The 22,888-nt window shown below is 37.7% G+C and overlaps 2 protein-coding genes across 3 annotated transcripts in view; one reads left to right on the forward strand and one right to left on the reverse strand.

Annotated features, from left to right (window-relative positions):
- Positions 1 to 5,477, reverse strand: part of LOC126377141 (T-cell leukemia homeobox protein 2) — a 46,455-nt gene extending 40,978 nt beyond the window's left edge. The window contains exon 1 of the mRNA XM_050024820.1: positions 4,928 to 5,477. Coding sequence (XP_049880777.1) covers positions 4,928 to 5,477 — 550 coding nt within the window. The remainder of the gene's footprint in view (positions 1 to 4,927) is intronic.
- The window catches only part of LOC126377111 (uncharacterized), a 100,008-nt gene extending 80,720 nt beyond the window's left edge, over positions 1 to 19,288 (forward strand). Inside the window, exons 2-11 of one of the 2 annotated variants that reach the window (XM_050024773.1) lie at positions 4,218 to 4,280; positions 11,372 to 11,466; positions 11,886 to 12,043; positions 13,366 to 13,445; positions 14,566 to 14,783; positions 15,723 to 15,911; positions 16,570 to 16,713; positions 16,996 to 17,168; positions 18,191 to 18,271; positions 19,148 to 19,288. In XM_050024773.1, the coding sequence (XP_049880730.1) occupies positions 4,218 to 4,280; positions 11,372 to 11,466; positions 11,886 to 12,043; positions 13,366 to 13,445; positions 14,566 to 14,783; positions 15,723 to 15,911; positions 16,570 to 16,713; positions 16,996 to 17,168; positions 18,191 to 18,271; positions 19,148 to 19,280 (1,334 nt within the window). In that variant the 3' untranslated portion in view covers positions 19,281 to 19,288. The remainder of the gene's footprint in view (positions 1 to 4,217; positions 4,281 to 11,371; positions 11,467 to 11,885; positions 12,044 to 13,365; positions 13,446 to 14,565; positions 14,784 to 15,722; positions 15,912 to 16,569; positions 16,714 to 16,995; positions 17,169 to 18,190; positions 18,272 to 19,147) is intronic. The other variant, XM_050024774.1, reaches the window with a different exon arrangement.
- Positions 19,289 to 22,888: the final 3,600 nt, after the last annotated feature.

Below are 22,888 nucleotides of genomic sequence, written 5' to 3' on the forward strand. Positions count from 1 at the left end.
ACACTTTAACGCGTCAATTACATAATTTAGTTAATAAATACTATCAAGCGGTCAAGACTCCATTTTAAATTATTTTATTGTTACAAAATGGCGGCGGCGGACCGCTGTCTTAATAAAATAATAATAAATTAATAAAATAAACATGGTATTGTAAAAGAGCTATCGGAGATGACTTTTAATTATGTCATTAATGAGATGTGGCTGGACTGAACCATTGATGTATATAAATCTATTTAACTATAGGATGTTTTAATGAAAAGCGAGCGTGCATGAAATCTTTGATGAAAGTGGAGGCAGCGAGGTTGGTGTGTCAGGATCGTATAGGTAGTAAGAGGAATTCCGCGGTCTCTGCCTACCCCAACGGGAAATAGGCGTGATCTTATGTATGTGTAACTATAGGACTAAACACAGACCAAAAGCGCTAAGTTTAGAACTGTCAAATCGAAACTAAAATAAAATCTGACAGACTTTTTTTTTTACCTTGACGTTGGCAGAATCATCGTTTCTGAACGATGCAGCCACAAATAATACAATACAATAGAATAGAATGTTTTCTAGAATGTCATGGCGCCGCAAAATTAGGAGAGCCGACCACACCTAAAGTGGGATAGCGCAAGGAAGAAGAAGAAGACAATAGAATAGAATGTTTTCTTTTTGCAAGTTTTAGATCTGCTTCTACAACAATACCTCACACGAGTGTAGGTATGTAGATAGATAGATAGATAAAATACTTTATTGAGCACAATGGACACAAAATACAGAGATAAAGAGAGCATATACAGAAAAGCACAACAGGCGGCCTTATTGCTCATGCAGCAATTTCTTCCAGGCAACCTTTGGGTACAGGAAAATTTTGTACAAGTATAATAATGGCGGGTTAGTGCATTCTAACAAAATAAATAATTAAAAGTAGGTACCAGTACAGTGATTTCTAAAGGTGTGCGCTGAGCAGAGCAAGTGATCATATTGGTTACGATGAAGCGTATAGTGTCGGGTGATGATCACTCATTCATAACGCCTATTTCTCGTTGGGATAGGCAGATATCAAGAATTACACTTACTACGATCCTGAAACACCGCTTTCGCTGCTTCAACTCTCACCAGTTCATGCAAGCTCGCCGGTTTAGAGTAACTACTCTTAACCTGGCCTATCTTTAGAACATTCTAGATTTAGTCGCAGTATGTTCGCCTACTACTACACTCTGGGCGCCATCCCACTCGCGTCAGACAGAGTACTGCGGAGCGGAAGGCAAGAGGGAAACCACTGCCCTATTTTTCCCTAATAAGTAGCATGGTTGGTCCCGGCTATTAGCCGTAAAAACACCTCCACTAACCCGCACTGGAGCAGCGTGGTGGAGTATGCTCCATTCCTCCTCCGGTTGATTGAGGGGAGGCCTGTGCCCAGCAGTGGGACGTATATACGCTGTTTATGTTATGTAAGTAGCATGGAGAATGCTACACCGACAAGAGCGTGGCTCTTAAATTAGTGATGTGTGATAATGTCCGCCTAGGCCTTCCACTATCGACTCTACGGCTTGATACTCTCTCTGTCACATTAAATTAAGGTGTTCAAAAAGCCAATTCCTCTGTCGGTTTCTACGACATGCCGTCTTTGCTTTTTTTGCTCCCAGTCCAGGTTAGAAACATAACTAAATCATGAGGTAATACCGGAACTACGTTAAAGTCAGTAATAGTACTAATAACACGTTCTGTTGAAGATCTATTCATTGCTTTCGTTCAACAACTGCATTTTTTTTTACAACTTGATTATAAAAACAGTCATACATTAAACAATCTTCCTTAATAAAGTAAATTACTTAATTTGAAGTAGTGGGAATGAACCAGGATACGACTTATAACTATTGCAATAGTGATGACTTAATTTAAAAGTATAAATGAGGTGGTACAGAAAGCTCGGTGAGGTGTGGGTACTTAGTTCATCTTGCGATGGATGTACCTTTGACTGGGTCTGAAACTTAAGTTCGAATGTCAGTAGTTCGATGAATGCTTATTCGACTGAAATATTTTTAGAATTATATTTTTAACGAGCCATCATTTCGAATTTCCAGTTGTTCGGTGAATGCTTCGGTCAATCATTCGTCGGGCAAGGAGGGGTTTGATACAAAGTTGATTCACAAGAATTATCTTTCGTTATGTTACCTTCATGTTATGTTAAATAAGGTAGATATTAGGTATCACGGAATGTGGCTTTCGGAATTTGATAGACAAGGGACACTTATATATAGGTAGCGATTTTTGTTACTACATAAAAATATAAAATATAAATCTTTTTTATGTGACTTCATTTGTGTGAGGGAAATATCACACGACGCTGAATTGGGCTGGTAAAGCTTTTGTTTTGTATTTTATTTTGGTCGAAAGCTAAGCAAAACCAAAGAAACAATTTTTGATACAACAAAAAAAAAATACGTACCGATATCAAAATTTTTCAGCAATTACGATTTGATTCTATTTTGAAACAATAATTCTCATTTCACCTTGTTTGTCGAAAAAATCTTCATAAAAAAGTTACCTAGTTGGCACAGAGATCATGTTGTTGTAAATTGCGGTCTACTATCGGTCTACGTAATAGGCCTCGGCCGGAAACGATGACCATTACTAGAAAGACCATGGCGATTACAAGAAACTATAGCAATTACTCTCTCTATTGATTCTGAGACGTTTTTGTTACAGCTAACAGCGGCTAAGTGTCGTAGTAAAAGTAAAAAACGCGAAAAAAGCTTTTAACGGGAGTTTTTTTCATTTGAATTTGATAAATAATCCACACTTTCACACTAATATTATAAAATTGAAAGTAACTCTGTCTGTCTGTCGATTAGCTTTTCACGCTTAACCCGCTGAATCGACTTAGATGAAATTTAGTATAAATATAGTTTGAGATGTCTTTGTCTTTCAAGTTGTCTTTGATTACTTGTGGCTCTGCCCACCCCATTTGGGATTACGGGCGTGAGTTTATGTATGTATGTGTATAGTTTGAGATGAAGGGAAGAACATAGAAGAATCACCCCCTAAGGAGTAGGAGAATCGTGTTTATTTTTCATTTTTATATTCATTTAGGGGGCTTTTTAAATTATGGCTACAATTCTAGGACAGGCTTATAAATCGGTAACGTTCGTTAAATTGTTCTATAGAAAATTGCCCCATATTTTAAAATACACTGAGACTCCAATTGCCGTTTCCTTTGCCCAACACGTACGACGATCAAAAAGGCCGCAACAAACGAGCTGTCAAATTATTGGCGCCAAATTGAAGGTGTTTTTATGTCACCACTCAAGTATTTCCGGCGCGCGTTTACAAGGAACTTGTCTCAATTATAGGCTGGATGTCCGCGCTTCCTATGCCGTAGCCGGTGGTCGCGCAAAAAAATAAAAGAAAAACGCACGCGGCGGGAGATCTACAAACAGTAAAGTCTGTTTGACGTTAATTTGTTACATTTGATGAATCGATTTTGAGGTTTTTTTTCTATTTGCACTAGGTACTTTTGTCTACAGCAAGATTATCATACTTGTATATAAAATATCTTGATTAAACTTAAAGAAGAGGTTAGCCGGAACGCAAAGCTGTTTTTCAAGTTTTAAGATGTTTCATGTTCCTGAGAATGTGTTGTTTTATTCAAGTCGACTATTTAGTCATTATGATTTCACTAATTACCATTCAATTACATAGAATGGGATACGATGTAATCGGTTTAAATGATCGTTGAGAATGATTACTTGAGAGAGTACAAATTAGGCAAAAAGAAACAAGTAACAGCCCAAGTCCTTTCAATAATTGTGCTCCGTCCATTATCTCTCATTATACCTACAATCTTCTCTACCAAATCCAATTTCCTTCCCAAAATCACGTGTCACCAAACAAATAAAATAAAAGCCTTTGCCCGCCGGATCTGCGACAAATTACAACGGGGCGCCTCCAACTCACGCCGCGACGGAAAAAACACCCAAAAAAAGTAAAGAAAAAATAAATAGTTCTCTAGGTGTGTCATCGCACGCAAGGGTGTAATGCCATTATGCCACTAGCTTTTTTGTTTTTTTTTTATTGCGCGGTAAAGATTGCATAAATATAGATACCAACGGTAAAGTAATTTCATTGTTGTTTTTTCTTTTGTTGCAAAGGTATTTAAAAGTCAATTGTGTTGTTTGTATTGTTACAGATAAGTAAAAGTAACTGATAATTGTTTTATTGTTTTGTCGTAGGGAGATGTTGGAGCTTTGGAAGCGTTCTCGTGTCTTGTCTAACTTCAGATTTAAGTACTTATGGTAAGTCTTCCTTAAAAATACTTTGATCGTTTATAAATTGGTATGAAAAGTGAAATATTATGTCATCAATAGGCACCTAAGAACATACCTACAATATTTATTAGGTGTGGACTAAATTTAATAGCTAGGTATGCAAAGTAATCAAGATTAATATGAAATAGCATATTAAATATTTCAATCTACTTACATTTTATTTTTCAAAATCTCTCGTCAAAATATTTTACGAACTTCCGAAAATATTTTTACATAAGTAATTTAAATTGGAGTAGTCAAGCATCTTAAGTGTCTACAACTTCTTACTTAAAATACCTATAAGTAAGAGGAACTGCATAGGTAACAAAATAAGTATGAATGGTTAATTATGGATAAAAAGATTTAATACCTACAATGTAGGTGTTACTTGCAAAACATTAAAAGATGCGCGTTGTTTGGCTAAGCAAATCATAGTATGCAAATAAAGAATAAAGAATATTGAAGTAAGAAAGTGTATTAGTATTTACAGGTGGCATTAAAGACACATACCTTGCGTCTTTTGTGATTCTATAAAATTATCTATTATACCTACTTAGAAATCCTATGTGTTCATATAGTATCTCTTCAATCATCGAAATTGACAAATAAAAAACTCTACACCTTTAAGCACTTACCGTTCAATCTGTCCTTAACAACTTGATGAGCGAAAGCCGCGGCGGCCGCTTGCCTCATGGGGTCCAAAGCCACTCCCCACGCGCCCAGGGCACCCAGCGCCCTGTGAGCGGGCACTCGCACAACCCCAGGGTTCCCTCCAAACCCGTAACCGGCCCCCAAACCCAACCCTGGTCTCAATAACAACCCAGAGTTAGGATACAACCCCGGAGTATGCGAAAAGTTCAACGGCAACCCATTGTCTTTGGTATCGTCTTTAGCACTCTCGGATTCAGTGTCCTGATCACTCCTATCGTCACTCTCCCCTGAATTCCGACGCTTCTCTATTTCCTCAAACTGTTTACCTAATAGTCGTGATATGCTGAACGGTAAGTTCACCCTCTGTTGCGTGTCAGTCATATGATCGTTTGGGGAATCGTGATACCTGTCATGATAACTATGCTCAGAATCCCTGTCTTCAGATGCTATGCTTCTGTCGCAGTGCCCTGACAGTCTACTATCAGAGTCCACATTAATCTCCTCCTGGTCATCATCCGAATGCACTGACGACATTTTGCCTTTTAGTCTTTTAACACTGGCACGAAATCACCTAATTAGTGTACAGTCATTAAACATTTTAAAAGCACTAAAAATAATCTAATTCGCGCAATTAAATTTCGAAATCAAATCGGGTTCTTAATTCAAAAGCGGGTCGTTTCGCGCGCTACGGTCGACCGCACGCGACCGAATCGGCACAAACAATACCGGCCAATCAGCTTCGCCCCCACCACTTTTCGAATTACGAACGTGATAGTTTGACCGTACAAACGGCTCAACTATTGCCCGTTGAGTGGAACAGTTTCCAACAAAAGCTTAATACGATTTCCAAACATAAAAACTCGTTTGGACTCAGTAAGTTAACCGAAGCGGTGTTCCGTCCCTTTCGTGGATTCTCTCGCTTCGATTGTATCCCCCCTCGTTTTCAGATCTGAGCTATTGTCGACCTTATCGTTTACATGTAGAGCGTAGCTTCTGTCACCGCACGAGAGCAGTTACCACATTTTTATCGGTTTTGTAACAAGGTAAACATGAGCAGCGCTGTTTGTGAGAGTGAGATGACTACACTTCTCTACATCGCCCGGCTTATAGAGACATCTAAAGAGAGAAAGAGAAGTCCTAATTCCGTGAGGAGGCGTGACCCCTCGCGTTGTAACGCGTCGTTTAAATCCAGTTATGGTCTGACAAATGGTGTACATATTAAGGGGGGCAATGTTAGGAAACTATTTTTGAATCTTTTAAGACAGTTAAATTATTTACGGGCGGTCGACCGAGCTTCCATAGACAATGCATTTTATAATAAAATAGATCCGAAGTTTGGTGTTATGGTCACAGATAAGTAAGGATAATGTATTGTAGGAGATAGCTACTTTATGGTATTAAGCCAGACAGTAGAGTGGCAAAGGCTGTTACAAGATTATGGTTCTGCGAGATAAACTGAGAACGGAGATTGCTTACAATAATGGTTACCGCAAATGTATTGGAAATGTATTTGTGTACGTCCATTTGATATATTTTGACACTACATCGATTTTGGATTTATCTCTTTTAGTGCTTGCAACTTTATTGAGTTGCTGTAGTCGCGCCGTGAATCCGACAGATATTAAGTTAATTAAAAACATTCTTCTTTTTGTTTTCATAACACTTATCCATATTAGAATTAATAATAATACTAAGTACACATCTATAGAACGGCCGCTCTGCGCCCCGCACCAAATCGTGTCAGGCGCCGAGCTAGATTTACCTCACCCCCTCTAAGTCTTTTAGTCCGAATGGCCGTAAGCTGCTAAGGAGTAAGCAAGAGCGCACGTGGATTGTCTGTCTCGTTCGCACTTACGCGGTAAGGCGGCACATTGTTAGGGGTGGTGTGCCCTTGCGCAGTGAAACTCCAAAGAAAAAGATCGAAAATTCAGCCACGGGCGGGATTTGAACCCGTAATTTTTGTCCATTTTATTTTAACTTTTATGAGAACCTACATCGTGTAGTACCCCCTATGCAATTGTGTACTGAAATCAATCTGAATAGTTAAGCCGTTTAGTTCGATCAACCAACATAATAGACATGAATGGATCAACCAGTGAATTACTGATTACCAGCAATAGATAGATTCGAAGCGTTTAATGCTCATTTATCGATTAGTATCTTGAAATATTGTACAATAATTATGGAAATGGAATGGCAATATTTTTTAGTTAGTCTTAATATTATGTTGTGTCATGTTATAATTAATTTATATTTTATATTCGTAATTTGTATTTGACTCATGATGTAACTTTTATCGCTTTGGGCGACTGTAATGGTAATGGTGATGTAACAATAAACAAATAAATATCTTTCTTACACATACAATACATTACATTACACATAACACCATCCCAACAGGAATAGTCAGAGGTATCCAGAAGAATTTTTCTATTATGTTAACTGAAACACGTTGAGAATAAAATTATATTAGATACAAATACAATACAATACAATTATATTTTATTATTATTATTTGCCATATACTTAGTTAAGAGTCTTTTTGTAATTATTTCTTTTTTATTTTGGTGCAATAAAGTGTATCTGTATTGCATTGTAGATTTTTTTATGATATGTCGCCAGACTTAGTTCATCTAGCGTTGGATTACCCCAATTGGGATATACGTGAGCTTGTGTATGTGTTTTTGGGGCACCATCGCTTAAGTTGGAACCTCTTATTAAAAACACATAATACTCGCCGCTGAGCTGCTTCATGTGGACTTCTGGCCAGAGGGAATGGAGTTCCGACGCTTCAGGCAAGCAAGACGAACAGTCATCATCTCCCTAGCATTATCCTTTTTCACGGGGTCCGCATGCTTAACCTGAAGATTGGACAGGTCCGGTTTTCCACAGAAGTGACTGCCTGTCGGACAAACAAATGAACGAACGCAAAATAACGCGAAACGAAGCGCGCGTTATGTATTTTAGGTCAAGGCATATTTCTATGGGTGTTTGTTACTTGATATAAATATATAAATAAGCTCATGACTATGTTCCCAGTAGGGCTAGTCAGAAGTACGGTCACGAGCATTAATATGTATACACTTTGGTACCATGTCACATTAACTTTTTTGACAAATTGAACTGTAAGTCTCACTAAATGTCAAATATGTTAGCGCGACAGTCCTCAAGTAGGGTACATTATATTGCTCATGACAGTACAACCATCGCGTGATGATTTAAGTACCTACGCTTCACCGAGATTTCTGTCAGACCAATGTAATAGCTGTAGAGCCGTATCGCCACCTGTAATCTATTTTCTTCATCTTGCCTGTACAAAAGGCTCACCTTTTGTGCTGTCCTAAGTACCTACCCTTACACCTGCACTATTAAAGACCTTAACGAAGCCACTGACAATGCCGTAAGCGTGGCCAATTATTGGTCAGCAAAAATTTAGTTTCGATCGCCATCGACTGCAAAGAAGATCTTGCCTGTATCCTCGAAGGAGCACAGCTGGTGAGGAGTAGATGGTGTTAGTGGCATCGTAACGAAAACTTTGAGAGATAATTCAGACCATGATTCTGAGTTGATATCAAGGAGAATTTTCCACCGTTAAAGTATAAAATTGAAAATCATTTAAAAAGAAAAAAATAAACATGCATTTTGCGACGGGATATTCCACTTGCTTTATATTAACTCAGAGTCATGAGAATCATCACCCTCAGTAATCGTTACAATGTCACTAACCCTCTCTATGCTATAAACCTCTGCTCACCCTTTTCCGGGATATAGGTGTGATGCTGTGTTATCTCTTTAACAAACACAAATCTTAGAATCTGGGTTGTAAGAGAAGCCTCACAAAATTACTACCCTTACATAGGAGACATTCCGAGACCCTGACATCTTTTTTAGCGATATTTTTATAACCGATGAATATACGTATAATACATTAATATATATAATTTAAATTAGATTTTCTCTTCCGACCAATTTTTACACGATTTTTAGTAATGGTAGAGCCAATTTTTAAATTGCATTATTAATCTAAGGAACTCTATTAAAAGCACGACCTTACTTTGAATAAATCATAGCGACATCTAGCGGTGAGTAGGATACAACAACCATTCGAGTGGCATCTGTTGGCCAATAGTGGTAACACTTCTAATTGAAGCTTTGAAAAAGCTAAGATGAAAGCTTGGTAGATGGCAAGTCGGTAATTGTAGTACGGTCACGAGTACTAATATGGTATACACTTTGAAAACATGTCACATTAACTTTTTTGACAAATTAAACTGTCTCATTCAATGTCGAATATGATAGTGCGACAGGGTTCTAAAGTGGGTACATGATATTGCTCAGTTAGTACACAACACACAAAACCTATGGGCGGAGACACTGAAGGGTTGTTATGGGCAATTGGCTGATCCCTTGTATCACCATATCGTTCATCATATCCATCTTAGGACTTCGTATCAACATGGTGGACGGTGTCTTCTAATTACTTGTGGTCCTGCCTACCCCGTGAGTTATGTACCTATGTAGATTTTGCCATTACTCGAAACATAACAAACCGTATCAACTTTAAATAATATTAGTCATACCTGCGTTTTACTTCAGTAATGGTGTAAATTCCTGCAGACGCCATCTAATTTTATTTTAAGTTATACATAAAATTTATGGAATACACGTTAATTTTAAGCAGAAATCTAAAACAACCGTGTTAAGTAGACAGCACGTTAAACGGATTACATACCAACGAGATGCCTATTTTAGTCGTCCGGGTTATTAATTCATTTTAAAATTAACTTGTTGACAATCATCCGTCCCTTTCCTTTTCGGCGTAGAAGAGAATGACGGGTATAACTTAAAATAAAATTAGGAGGTGTCTGCAGGAATCGGGGCCAATATTTACCTAACATTGTAATACTTACTAGTTATTAATGTGATGGGTTAGAAAACAAAGGTAGAGTACGCATCACGAAAGAAGTTCCGCGGATTTTAATGGAACTACTTGACAAGTCTTAATAATAAAGGCGCAGAGCCATGAGGATGATCAGCGACACGCGGCTAAGAACTAAGCTACACACCTTAGCACATCGGCGAAAAGTCGCCAGTATGTCGGTATTCTGTAGACTGCACTTCGGGGAGTGTGCCCGCACGAGCTCATTCCACCATCCCCCATTTATCTTCGGACTCCCAGACGTACGGCCGGGTTCCATCCCTATTTGGTGGATATCCCAACTATTCGCACAAAGCGCTTCGCATCGTCCTTCATTATGCGCACTGCTAGGGAGTGGAATTATCTGCCGTGTTGTATATTTCCGAATGCATAACCCGGGTGCTTTCAAGGCCAGAGTGAAAAGGCATCTTCTGGGCGAGCGAGCTGCATCTTAGGCCTCGTCAATGCCTTCGAACAAGTCTGGGGCCAAGAGCAAACCCATCAAAGATAAAAAAGAAACTATCCAGATACTGCGGCACTAGCGCCGTGGCCGAGGGACTTCCGCGCCGGCTCCACATTAATTTGCACTCACTACATAACCAGAAACATTTCAAACCGTATCTTAACTGTTTATTTACATAACGTTTATAATCAGACATACCTTTTATGCCAATAAGCATAAAATGTTGATGTTAGTAAACAATTTAATTATTTTTATCCCGCATAAAACTCGGAAGCCTCGTAAAAAAACTCGGAATATTAAAAACGGACTCGGAGTGGTCGTAAAAACGGCGACTTTCTTCTATTCGCAACGAAATCACTTATTGAATTAATCGCTTTTTCTATCAACCATGAAATTATACCTGAAGCTATTTATATTTATATATTTTTTTCTCATTAACTTGTCAGACTCAACTACACTTGTCCAAAATTTTGTGAAAGATGTTTGTCTTTATAAATATTATCATGTTTTTAAAATTAGTGGGTTCTGGTAAGTACGCACACAGAATGTAATTTAATTTATTAAGTAAGTAACATGTTGTAACTTGGACGTTTGTGTCTTCCGAAACTCCTGAAGTATCAAAATAAGCACTAAAATAATTAAAACTAACATTATTTTATTTTATTATTTTGTTGGGTTATTTATTTGCTTTTTATTAAAGTGAACAGAAAACATTCATAGAATTTATTTCTTTTTTCAATTAACACCCGCATCGTCTCTTGTAATGGACAGCTAATCACTCAAAAATTACGAAAATACATTTTATTTTAGAAAGAAAATTCTGAAATTGTGTATATGAATGAATGTATTTTATTTATTAATGGACGTATTTTTATAATTATTATTTTATTATATTATGCCTGTAAATAATAAAAAGAAAATATTATTATTACAAGTTATATAATTATTAAAAGTAAAACGAAACAAATTTTTAAAAAGTCTATCTCATTTTGTGCCGTTTCGATCGTGTTGATTTTCATAAAACCTCCATTTTTATTCTACCTTTAGATCCACTGTTCAGAATAGAGTTGCCCCCACAAGAAATGAACGAGACTAGAAGAATCCTGAGAGGACGCGATGTTGGTGACACGAGGCCGTATATGGTAAGTGTTTTTTGCTTTTGATAACATTAAAATTGCTAGAAAATTGTGAGAATATCCTATTTTGGATCTCTTCTCATCGATTTTAGTCGATTTCAGTCAATTTTGACAGTTTTAGTCGCATCCAATCGATTCTATTCAATTTGTGCAGTGTGTGTTTCAGTCACTTCCAGACTAATTTGTCCCGAGAAATGCATTTTCGGAGCTATATAACCTAACCTCTATTGAGCAGGTTTTCCCTTCGCGGGTTGGAAGGTCAGACAGGCATTCGCTTCTGTAAATAAAAGGATCTTTCAAATCTTCAGAGGTAAGCGGACCCTGTGAGAAACGGGATAATGCTAGGTAGATGATAACCTCTGCTTTAACCTTCGGGAATACAGGCATCATTCTATGTTTATCTTTATGTTGTTACCCCTGTACAGGTATACATGCGACCAGCACCAAACCCACAAAATACAGAAGTCACGGTGGACGCTAACTGGTTATGCGGCGGGGTCATCATTGACGAGCGGTACATCCTGACTTCAGCAGCCTGCATCGAGGACATCAAACATTTCTATGTCGTCTCCGGGATGAAAAGGTTCGTTGGAATGTTTAATTATTTATTTACATAAACGAAAAACAGTTTATATGCACCCCAAATACTGTTAGTCTGACTAGAGTAACGATTGGTGGCCTTGAACATTACCAATACCACTGAGGTAAGTAGGTTCGATACGAGAGAAATTAAACGTGTATTTGGCAAGACGATCAGTTTATTAATGCGACTGAAGATCGTTCAGTCTTAGATATAAAAAGATACATGATTATGAGTAATAGATATACATATATTTATTTTTGTTTTTCGGTATAAATGATGATCCTTCTTATTACACCTAGGCACAATTACATCTTCCACCCGTTATTATTCTGATCAAAATAAAGAGAAGCAATATAGGTAGCAGCATAATTCTATACATAATGTGATCCAAATATCAAGCAACAATTATTTTTATATATGTGTGGCGTTCTGGAACGCACGCTTTATTTAATAGTTTAATTATTAAATACAATTATTATGTTCATTACATTTCGTTACTGTTTTGTGAACGAATATTATACTTCTGGCAACATTCGACGGTTCAGGACTTCAGAAAATATAACCTGACGACCATTCACTTCGAATTTTCATTTATTCTCCGACATCCTCGCTCTGGCAAGAATTGGCCGGCTATTAGACCGCGATCGAGACATATTTAAGGTGTCAAATATGCTTCTGCCATTACATTGTGTTTTGTAATAACTATGTAGTATGTATCCAAGTCTCCACCAACCCGCAGTGGAGCAGCGTGGTGGAGTATGCTCCATACCCCATCCGGTTGATTGAGGGGAGGCCTGTGCCCAGCAGTGGGACGTATATAGGCAGTTTATGTTATGTTATGTATCCAAGTCAGAAGAAAATAAGTAATTCGTGGCTGACTTTGCAAACTGACGTATCTGCAATGTTTTGCTAAAATAATGCAAAAGGTGTAAATCAGTTTCGCCAAAAATATAGATACGTCATCTTGCGACGTCTGCAACGAATAATTATCACGTTTAAACTGAACAACGCCATCTACCTATTTTGTTTTTGGTGAACGTAGTCTGGAAAGTCCCTCATAATAATAATAATTCTTTATAATTATTTTCTGTGCAATAAAGAGTTATTGTATTGTAATAATAATAATAACCAAATTAATTATTTAGTAATAATAGTTTATTATTTTGTTAATTATTTTATTATATTGTTACTTCTGATTATTGCGAGGCCTATCGATGTATAAAAGTATGTATTGTATGATTAATGTCACTACCTGAATTGGGAATATTGTCGTGAGTTTATTTTTATATATTTTAATAAAAAAAGTATTTATATATTTGTAGTTGGGTTCCGGCATCTGACACTAATAACGAATGTATAGTCAATGGTGCGAAGAAAGCTGTATGGAAGTGCGTACCAAAAAGTGAGTTTATTTAACAATATTTTATAGTTTAATGAGTAGACAATGGCCCCGATTCCTGCAGACACCGCCTAATTTTATTTTAAGTTATATCCGTCATTTTTATATCCGTCGAAAAGGAAAGGGACGGATGATTCACAGCTCTTAATTTTAGGAAGAATGAGTAAATGAATGAATAACCCGGCCGAATCAAAAGGTACGTCGCTGGTATGCAATCCGTTTGACGTGCTGTCTACTTAACTGTGTCGGGTTATTGACGGATGTAAAATTTTTAGATGGTTGGTTTAGATTTGTGCTTAAAATTGACGTGTGTTCCATAAATTTAATGCTTGTCGATTACCCGTCCCTTTCCTTTTCGGCGGAGAAGAAAATGACAGATATAACTTAAAATAAAATTAGATGGTATTTACAGGAATTAGCACCATTGTTTTTTCTGACTCACTCACATAGACTAGTTACCAACTAGTCAAATCAGTTACTTTTTACTAAACATAAAAACACGAAATTACTATGCCATTTGTATGAAAAAGCAACCTGTGACGTCATAGAAAAACGTGATAAAATGTCGCACTTATTGTTACATTTTTCTTGATTTAAATTGATAAATAATATATATTATGATATTATGGATCTACCTGCTCCACTCCAATCTCATCAGTCATCCCGTGATCATGGCACTTGCAACAGTGTCGAAATATCGGGAGTCTCATATCCCCATTTAAACGCGGTAAGAACCCGTTATTATGTGTTTTAATTTTGATAAATAAGTTCAATATAAAAAAGAAAATGTTTTTTGTTACCTTTAGAACTGTCTTTATTTTATTTGAGTCTGCATTTGTAAAAGTCAAATGTGCAAAGATACTACATGTTTCCTAATTATTTCATTCTTTTCTTTCATTCTTTTCAACAACAGTGCCTTTGAAAATTATTTAAAACATAAATTAAAAAAAAAAACTTTATTTCGGATATTTCGTATCCACATGATCCGTGCTTCGGAGGGCACGTTAGCCGGTAGGGCCCCTGAATGGAATATTCTACGATAATCACGTCCAAAAAAAGCACTGATTTTAAATGTTCTTAGATTAGTATTTCATTTACACAAATTAACGCAATATTTTTGTAGGTTATGTATTTGACGGTCACGATTTCGACAACATCCGCTGGATGGCGAACGACATTGCAGTTGTGAAAGTTGAAGACGATTTCAACTTCAACCGGCGTGTTCGAGGATGCGACTTTATTCCTCAGAAGATCGCTTATAACAACCAGAGCGCTGACATGGAGAAAGCTGGCTCGCTGGCGTCTATTGCTGGTTGGGGTTCTACAGATGCTTTCAGTGACGTAAGCAGTTTATTCTGTATCGACAAGGTAGTCACTGTGGTAATGTACTTCATCGGATTGCTTCTCAAACGGGCACCGGTTCGTACCCCGATTTGCACCAATGAGTCATTGTATATTTAAAGCGTTTACAAGATCTCGACGCAAAGCGCCAAATACGGAAGACTCGACCGAAACCCTCGTATAACTACACACTCAATTCGTTAGGTTAGCTTTATTGTGTGCCGTGTGATCGGACCTTCAAGTCGAAGTTCGGTTTCGCCCGCCACATCAGAGCCCACCACAACAACGACCCGGGATAGATATTTAGGAGTCGCCGTCGCCGGATACGGTTTGGACGACATGATAAAAATAAAATTATGGAACATACGTCAATTTTAAGCAGAAATGTAAACAACCCTCTCAAAATTTTACATCGACCAATAATAACTCTACAGAATTAAGTTGACAGCACCCGTCAAATGGGTTACATATCAAGTTAGTTGCTTATTCTATTCGCCTGTTTATTTTAAAATTAAAATTTGTCAAACATCCGTCCCTCTCCTTTTCGGCGGATAAGAGAATGACGGGTCTAATTTAAAATAAAATTAGGCGGTGTCTGCAGGAATCGGGACCCTTATACATAAAAATAGTACGTTATGTTTAGAACTTGCCTTTCACTTTAAGGTCGCAGGTTCTCGAATTTATTTTCGAATTCATGTTTGGATCATAAATGATTATCACGTGCTCAGCGGTGAAGGAAAACATCGTGAGGAAACCCACATTCCCGAGAAATACATTTTCGTATGTGACCTAAACTGTATTGGGCTGGTATTTCCTTCGCGGGTTCGATGGTCAAACAGACAGTCGCTTCTGTAAAAAACCCAGACCTGTCAAATCTTCAAGTTAGGTAAGTGGACCCTGTGAAAAACGGGTTAATACTAAGGGGATGATGATGTTTAGATTCTGGCTGGGGATGCGATAGTAAGGTCAGCTAAGAACTCGGAGACTCTGTTGGAGACAGAGGTGGTGTTACTATCGAAGAAGAATTGCAAGAAGCGCTGGCCGGAACGCTACCACCGCATCATCGATGACTACATGATCTGCGGCAAAGATGGGATGGACACCGAATCCATGAGCAAAGCTTGCAGTGTACGTATACTTTTTTTTGTACACGTTACAAATTAAACATAAATAACTATAGTAATAATTATTTTTATTTTGTATTATTTGTAGTTATTCTTTATTTTCTATTTTATTTTTTTATTATTTTTTGTTTTTATTTATTTTATTAATTATTTGTTTTTTTTTTGTAATTATTTCTTTTTATTTTGGTGCAATAAAGTGTATTTGTAAAGATGGAGAGACCTGCATGTGTTTGAGACGGATTGGACAGGGAGAATTAAGCTCAGAGGAAAGGCCTTTGCCCAGCAGTAGGCCAATCCCGGCTAATAAAAAAGTACTTATACCAAAAGGTCTACCCTATGTCATCATCACTAATTTAAGAGCCACGCTCTTGTCGGTGTAGCATTCCCCTACCCCACTCCACCCTACCCTATAACCTATGTTTACCCTATATGTTGGGAAATATATAGGTTAAAACACCTTTTACACAGACACTACATATTGACCACATTGACGTTACCGTACACGCGCGTGTGACGTCTGACGCCCTTACGATTGAAGACTAAAGTAAGACTGAATTGAAGGGGGGGGGGGGGGGGGGGGGGTTGCGGAGGATGTCCGTTATATACGTAGTATTATTCCTCATTCTATAACATGGCCTTAATTTTTGTTGATCTTTTCTCAGGAACAAGAAGTAAATTGCAAAGAGTTGACATACTCCGATGAAACAGAAGATGATTTGCGGAGGTCCGGGATGATAATACAACCAGATGACTTACAGCCTCTGGGAGGTCGGCGATCCAAGCCCATTTCCGGAGGGTTTTGTGAGGTAGTACATAAAGTTCTGGATTGTTCTCCATGTTGACGTGACTCATTGTAGGTTTGCCTCAGATGGCCACTCTCACCAAGGGGGTTAAAAGGCCACATAGAAGCAATTCAATTTAAAAATCAATATTGCAATTTGACATTTGGGCACGTGAAAGTAAGTGCGTAATGTCAAGAAATGTCAAATAGCAAAATTGCTTTTTGTAGAAATTCGAAAGTTAAATTTTGCTTTAAAAATCCCATAATATAAAGTTTGTTGTTATATTTTTTTCTATTTTGGTCATAGAATGACCACGGTGGACCATTGGTAGTTGGTCACGGGAAGACATCCACGGTGATTGGTGTCATGTCTGCAAGTCTCACCAGAGAGAAGACCAATCAATGCTACGGACCCTTCCTCTACACCAGCGTCTACAACAACCGACATCTCATCAGCTGCGCTATCTATAAGGAAATGGGGTATGTCTTTGTTTCCTCCATTATATTGCCTTTATTGCGCTTGCCTCTCACTTTGGGGCCGCAGGTTCGAATCCAGCACAGGCTAAACCAATGTCGAATTGTTTTCGAATTCATGTTTGGATCATAAATGACAACCACGTGCTCAGCGGTGAAGAAAAACATCGTGAGGAAACCTACATTCCCCAGAAATGAATTTTCGGAGGTTTGTAACCTAAACTGTATTGGACTGGTTTTCCCTTCGCCGGTTAGAAGGTTAGACAGACAGTCGCTTCTGTAAAAAACCGGACCTGGCAAATCTTCAGCGTAGATTAGGTAAGCGAACCCTGTGAAAAACGGGATATGATTATATTTCCTTTATTATCATTCAGCTGCATTGAATACAAGTACCATAGATTGACCATGAGCGCTCAAAAAGTGGGACGAAAAGTTGGAGCAGATGCATGCCTGACATTTTTTATAACCCGACCACGTTACTATACACCACGTTCTATAGATGCTAATACGACGACTATACCTACGTAATTTTTTAAACGTGACGCGCTTTCTCTACGGTACTTTTATGCTGATCCCTTGTTATAATAAGTTCCATCATATCCAGTTATGGAGCATGTTACCACACATTGCTTTATTGCGAGTTGGTGTTTGGGCTAGTATCCAATTAGGTTATTTAAATTCTATATTGAATTATAACAATATTATATAAGTGGAATGAACATTGCGAGGCATGTGCTCCGCGCGCCATGGTTGTTATCCGTGCGTAGCAGGTATGTGCCTCGCCGCAAATATGAAGGTATACACCATGCGAGGCCTGTGGCGCATGGCGTGCGGGGCACATGCCTCGCGGCGTTTTAGATTCACATAATTATGTCCGATTACGTTTCAGGTGACACGCAGCTCTAAATCATTACCCACATATAATATATCCACCTACCTATTTAAATAAATAATAAGTCTACCAATTTTCGATATATTCTACATCCGTTTATAATATTTCAATTATATCTAATATATTGTATTTACAGAGCGGCGTGCAGGAAACTACTAAGAGCGAGTCGAACTCAAATCACTGAAACGTATTTCTCCTGGAAAGCTCATCCTGATGGGTGAATAGTATTTTTTTCTCAAACAATCATAGCATCACGCCTATTTCCCTGAAGGGGTGTGCAGATAGTATGTACACTACTCGCCAGCTGTGTTTAAGTCCCATGTAATAAGGGAGCGACCCTATTGCCATTCTTCTTCTGTCGTGTGGATTGTGAGGTGGATTACCAACCCCATCAACCCTGGTGTCAGGGTTATTACTGAGCCGCCATAGGTCCCTGACATGACTCATGTAACGACTACTAACTTACATCAGTAAGTAATAACCGGGACCAACGGCTTAACGTGCCTTCCGAAGCACGGATCATCTTACTTTTTGGACAATCAGGTGATCAGCCTGCCATTAACCATTGCCATTAACCACGCACAAATTCTGGAAACAACGTCATATCAGTTATCCGTACGGTGGTGACGGAAAAATCCACTTGATATCAACTCAGAATCATGGTCTGAATCATCCCTCAAAGTTTTCGTTACGATATCACCAACACTATGCATAAAAATAATTATTGCTTGATATTTGGATCACATTATGTATAGAATTATTTTGCTACCTATATGGCTTCTGTTTATTTTGATCAGAATAATAATGGGTGGAAGATGTAATAGTGCCTGGGTGTAATAAAAAGGGTCATCATTTATACCCAAAAACAAAGATAAAAGATGCATTATGTCTGTTATCCACCAAATTTTAAGGTTAAACGAGGGGAAGTCTTTACAACGCCATCTTTATTGTTTTTTTTTTTTTGGAGGAACATAGCCTGGAAAGACGCTCATTGGGATAGTCAGACTTCTGACTGGATGAACCAACATCCATCGCAAGATGAACTAAGTACCCATTCTTCACCGACCGACTAACATTTCATTGTTTTTCACAGACCATCAAAGGACAAATTCAACGACAAGGGTCGAGAGCAAATTGTCCTACGAGCTGATGATGATGATGATGACATCTTCAACGCAACTACCTTCAAAATAATACCAATGAATAGTACTGAAACCAAAGAATAGTGGACGCAATTACTTAGTCTTAGCATTTAGATTTAAATAAATATTACTAAAAATAAACAATATTTTTTTTTACCTTATGACATAAAAGTATAAATATTTTTTAGTCTTAAAACATTAGCAGCTTTGGGAGGGAGGGGGGGTTTGAGGATAGAGCATACTCCACCACGCTGCTCCATTTTTTTACGGCTAATAATAAGTACGGAATCATCTTACTTTTTCGGAAAATCAGGTGATAATTTCGACCATGTCCCCATCGGGAATCGACCCAAGACCTCCAGATCGTGTGCCTCTAACCACTAGACCACGGAGGCTGTTAACATTAAGCTCACCACTGTATTCCCAATTGGGCTAGTCAGGGGTACATCCATCGTGAGATGAACTGAGTACCCACACTTCACCGAGCTGTTAGACCAACGTTCTATAACGTTGGTTGGTAATAAATAACGTAGTGAGCCGTATCCGTCTTTATGGAAAAATGGTCCAGTCTACTGATCTTCTATCGTGTGGGTTGTGAGGCGGATGACCAACCTCATCAACCCTGGTGTCAGGGTTATTATTGAGCCGCCAAAGGCCCCTGACGTAACTTATGTAACGATTACGTACTAATATTAGTAAGTAATAACCGGGACCAACGGCTTAACGTGCCTTCCGATCACTTCCGAAGCACGAATCATCTTACTTTCGGTCATTCATTCGAACTAGTGCTCCCAGTTTCAGTGATTTAAAAATATAAACATAAATAACTTATTTTCGTCCCACTGATAGGCGCAGATACCCTTAATCAATTGAATGGGATATGGTGCATACTTGACCATTCTGCTGGCTGGTGCATGTTTGTAGTAGCTAACCTATTTCGTAGTTTTTAACCCGCCTCGTTGACTTCTAGGGGTGAATATCAAAATGTGCCAAGTTTGGTGACGAACTTTCATATTATGTTTTCGTGAAAAACTGGGTTCCGACATGAAAATGGATAGTTCTAGTTACGAGGTAACTTGTTCCTTGCAGCTAGAACTATCCTTTTTCGTGCACTTGACACATTTTGGTATTCACCCCTATCCGAGGCAAACTAAATAAAATAGGCACGTTTTTCTACAAGTAAAATGAACAGTCTGTACAACTTTATTCTTTGGCACTGAATCTGATAACGTTTCTACGTCATTTTATGCTGTAATGTGCACGTGCGTGCCTACGTGTGTGCTGTGTGTGTGTGTTCATATGAATGAATGAATTATATACATTCATATATTAACTCAAACCCCTAATAGGTCAGAGCTACAAGTGATCGAAGACAACTTGCAGCTTGAATGGATATGATGAATTGTATTGCTACAAGGGATCAGCCTGTAAATGAATGAATTATAACTTTTTTCCTTTATAATATTTTCGTTTCGAAGAATCCTATCAAGTATTTTCGAGAAATCAAACGTACTAAAATATTGATAACTATATAACCTGGTATTTATTTATTTATTTATTCAGTTTCATATACCTACTGTGCGTATTCTGGCAGACGACGACGCAGAATTAACTATAACTCAATTTTTGTCAGTTCTCAGAATAATGCTATCCTTATCTTCCGATAAGTACAAGAAAGGGAAAGAGCTAGTCTTAAAACTGTCAAACTGCAATATAATTAATTTTTAATTTGATATATGGGAACTTAACGCGGACCCGCGATTTTGTCCCATTTGCCGTCGAGACTTCGGGTGTGTGGTGCTCGGCGGCCAAGGATTTTATTCGCGTGTTGGGGAGGCGCTTGAGGGACCACGGTAGTGACCCCCGCGCCAGCTCGTTCCTGGTTCAACAGGTTTCCTTAGCAATAGTGCGCGGTAACGCGGCTAGTATAATGGGCACCTTTGAACGAGGTACGAGAGGGGGCGGTATTTTAGACTGACCTGCAGTGTTTGTGCTATAATTTAATATGTATTAATTTATCGTAATTTTAATTTATAAGTGACAAATTGTATTTAAATGCTATAAATAATTCTATATGTTATAATATAACAAAGTCTATCCTGCTAGAAAATAAATTTAAAAAATAATTTGGAGTTAATGTAACATCACTAAAAATACCCTTCTGTTATAAGTACTTTATCCTGTTTGGAAAAATAAAATTTACTTATAAGAAAATTCATTTACTTGACAATTTTTTTTGTGCAAACTTATCAATGGACATGATAATATTATCAGTAATTGATACACAATATTAAGCCAAACTCAAAAGAAGTAGCTAAAAATGTTTGTAAACACCTATTCTGCATTTTTGGTAGCACTATATTACGCATATTATATTAGTATGTATACATTTGTTATATATTCTTGCAAATTATGCAATGTACGGGTAACTAAAACAAATTTATCTACGGACAACTAGACGTTGGCATCGGCATGCATTTCATCCTTATGTTGTGGATAAACCACCGATCCGCACTAAACGTTTTGCCTCTTCCTTTTTGATGCGAACAGCAAAGGACTGGAACTGTTTGCCGTCGTCTGTTTTTCCGACTAGTTATAACCTCGCTAACCTAACCGCCTCATGACGGGTACAGGTGTCGTGGTAGACTTCGAAAGAGATGGCGTGACGACTTGAACGCTTGCCGGAGGGACGGGCCGGAGTACACACAGGGACGCGGAAAATGGAAAGAGGAAGGGGAGGCCTTTGCCCAGCAGTGGGATCGTGTAGGCTAGATTAGATTAGATTGGATCATACTTGATATCACGTAGGTACTTAATGCGGAGAAAAAAAATATCGCGATGATACCAGTTATAAGAATTGTTTTCGGCGAGATATAAATAGGTGCGGAGCGTAATACGTAGTGTTATTGTTAATTGTAGAATAAAGCTTTAAGTTTGAGGGTAAAAAGCTTTTAGCCTCCGTGCTCCGTCCTTTTACTAAAAGCACATAATAAATAATATGGGTTTTAACAACGTAACGGTAGCCGGTAGCTTAATTGGTTTCTTCAGATTGTATTTGTCATTTAAATTGAAGTGTAAATCTTTTTTTTTTATTTATTGCGGCTTTGGTTACAAGACCTTTGGCCGAAAAGTGGAACTTAAATAACATGAAAATAACAAAATTCAGTATCCTAAACTTAAAAAAACAACTTAAATTAAACTATATGTGTAAGTCTTTTATAAGTGAAAAACAACATAGTCCAAGAAATATGCAATAAAGACCATAAAAACAAGAAACGTTTATTTACAAAACCATACTGATATGCCAATTTCAATAAAAATCAATTATAACTCGGAAGCATAAAAACTCGGAATATTAAAAATGAACGTCTACCGAGTCAATATAACGGAAACGAGATTTCCTTGACTAATCAGCTTTGCAATCATTCGTGAAATTATGTATAAGACTTATTAATTATTTCTTATTTGAATTGTGTATATTGGCTATTGGCCAACTCTTTCTTTACGAAATTCGAGATGAAAACCTGTTTGGACTTAGATTTTTGGCTTTTATGTCTGATTGGGGTGTCTTGTTGCATTTTAGGTGAGTTTGTAACGTGTTCATTAGTTATTAACAGCTGCATTGTAAACATTTGTAACAGGAACAATTTAGTGTCATCGAAAGAAAATCTTTTTTATAATATGTATAAACA

Source organism: Pectinophora gossypiella, chromosome 22, assembly GCF_024362695.1.
Source record: "Pectinophora gossypiella chromosome 22, ilPecGoss1.1, whole genome shotgun sequence".
Taxonomy (NCBI): Eukaryota; Metazoa; Arthropoda; class Insecta; order Lepidoptera; family Gelechiidae; genus Pectinophora; species Pectinophora gossypiella.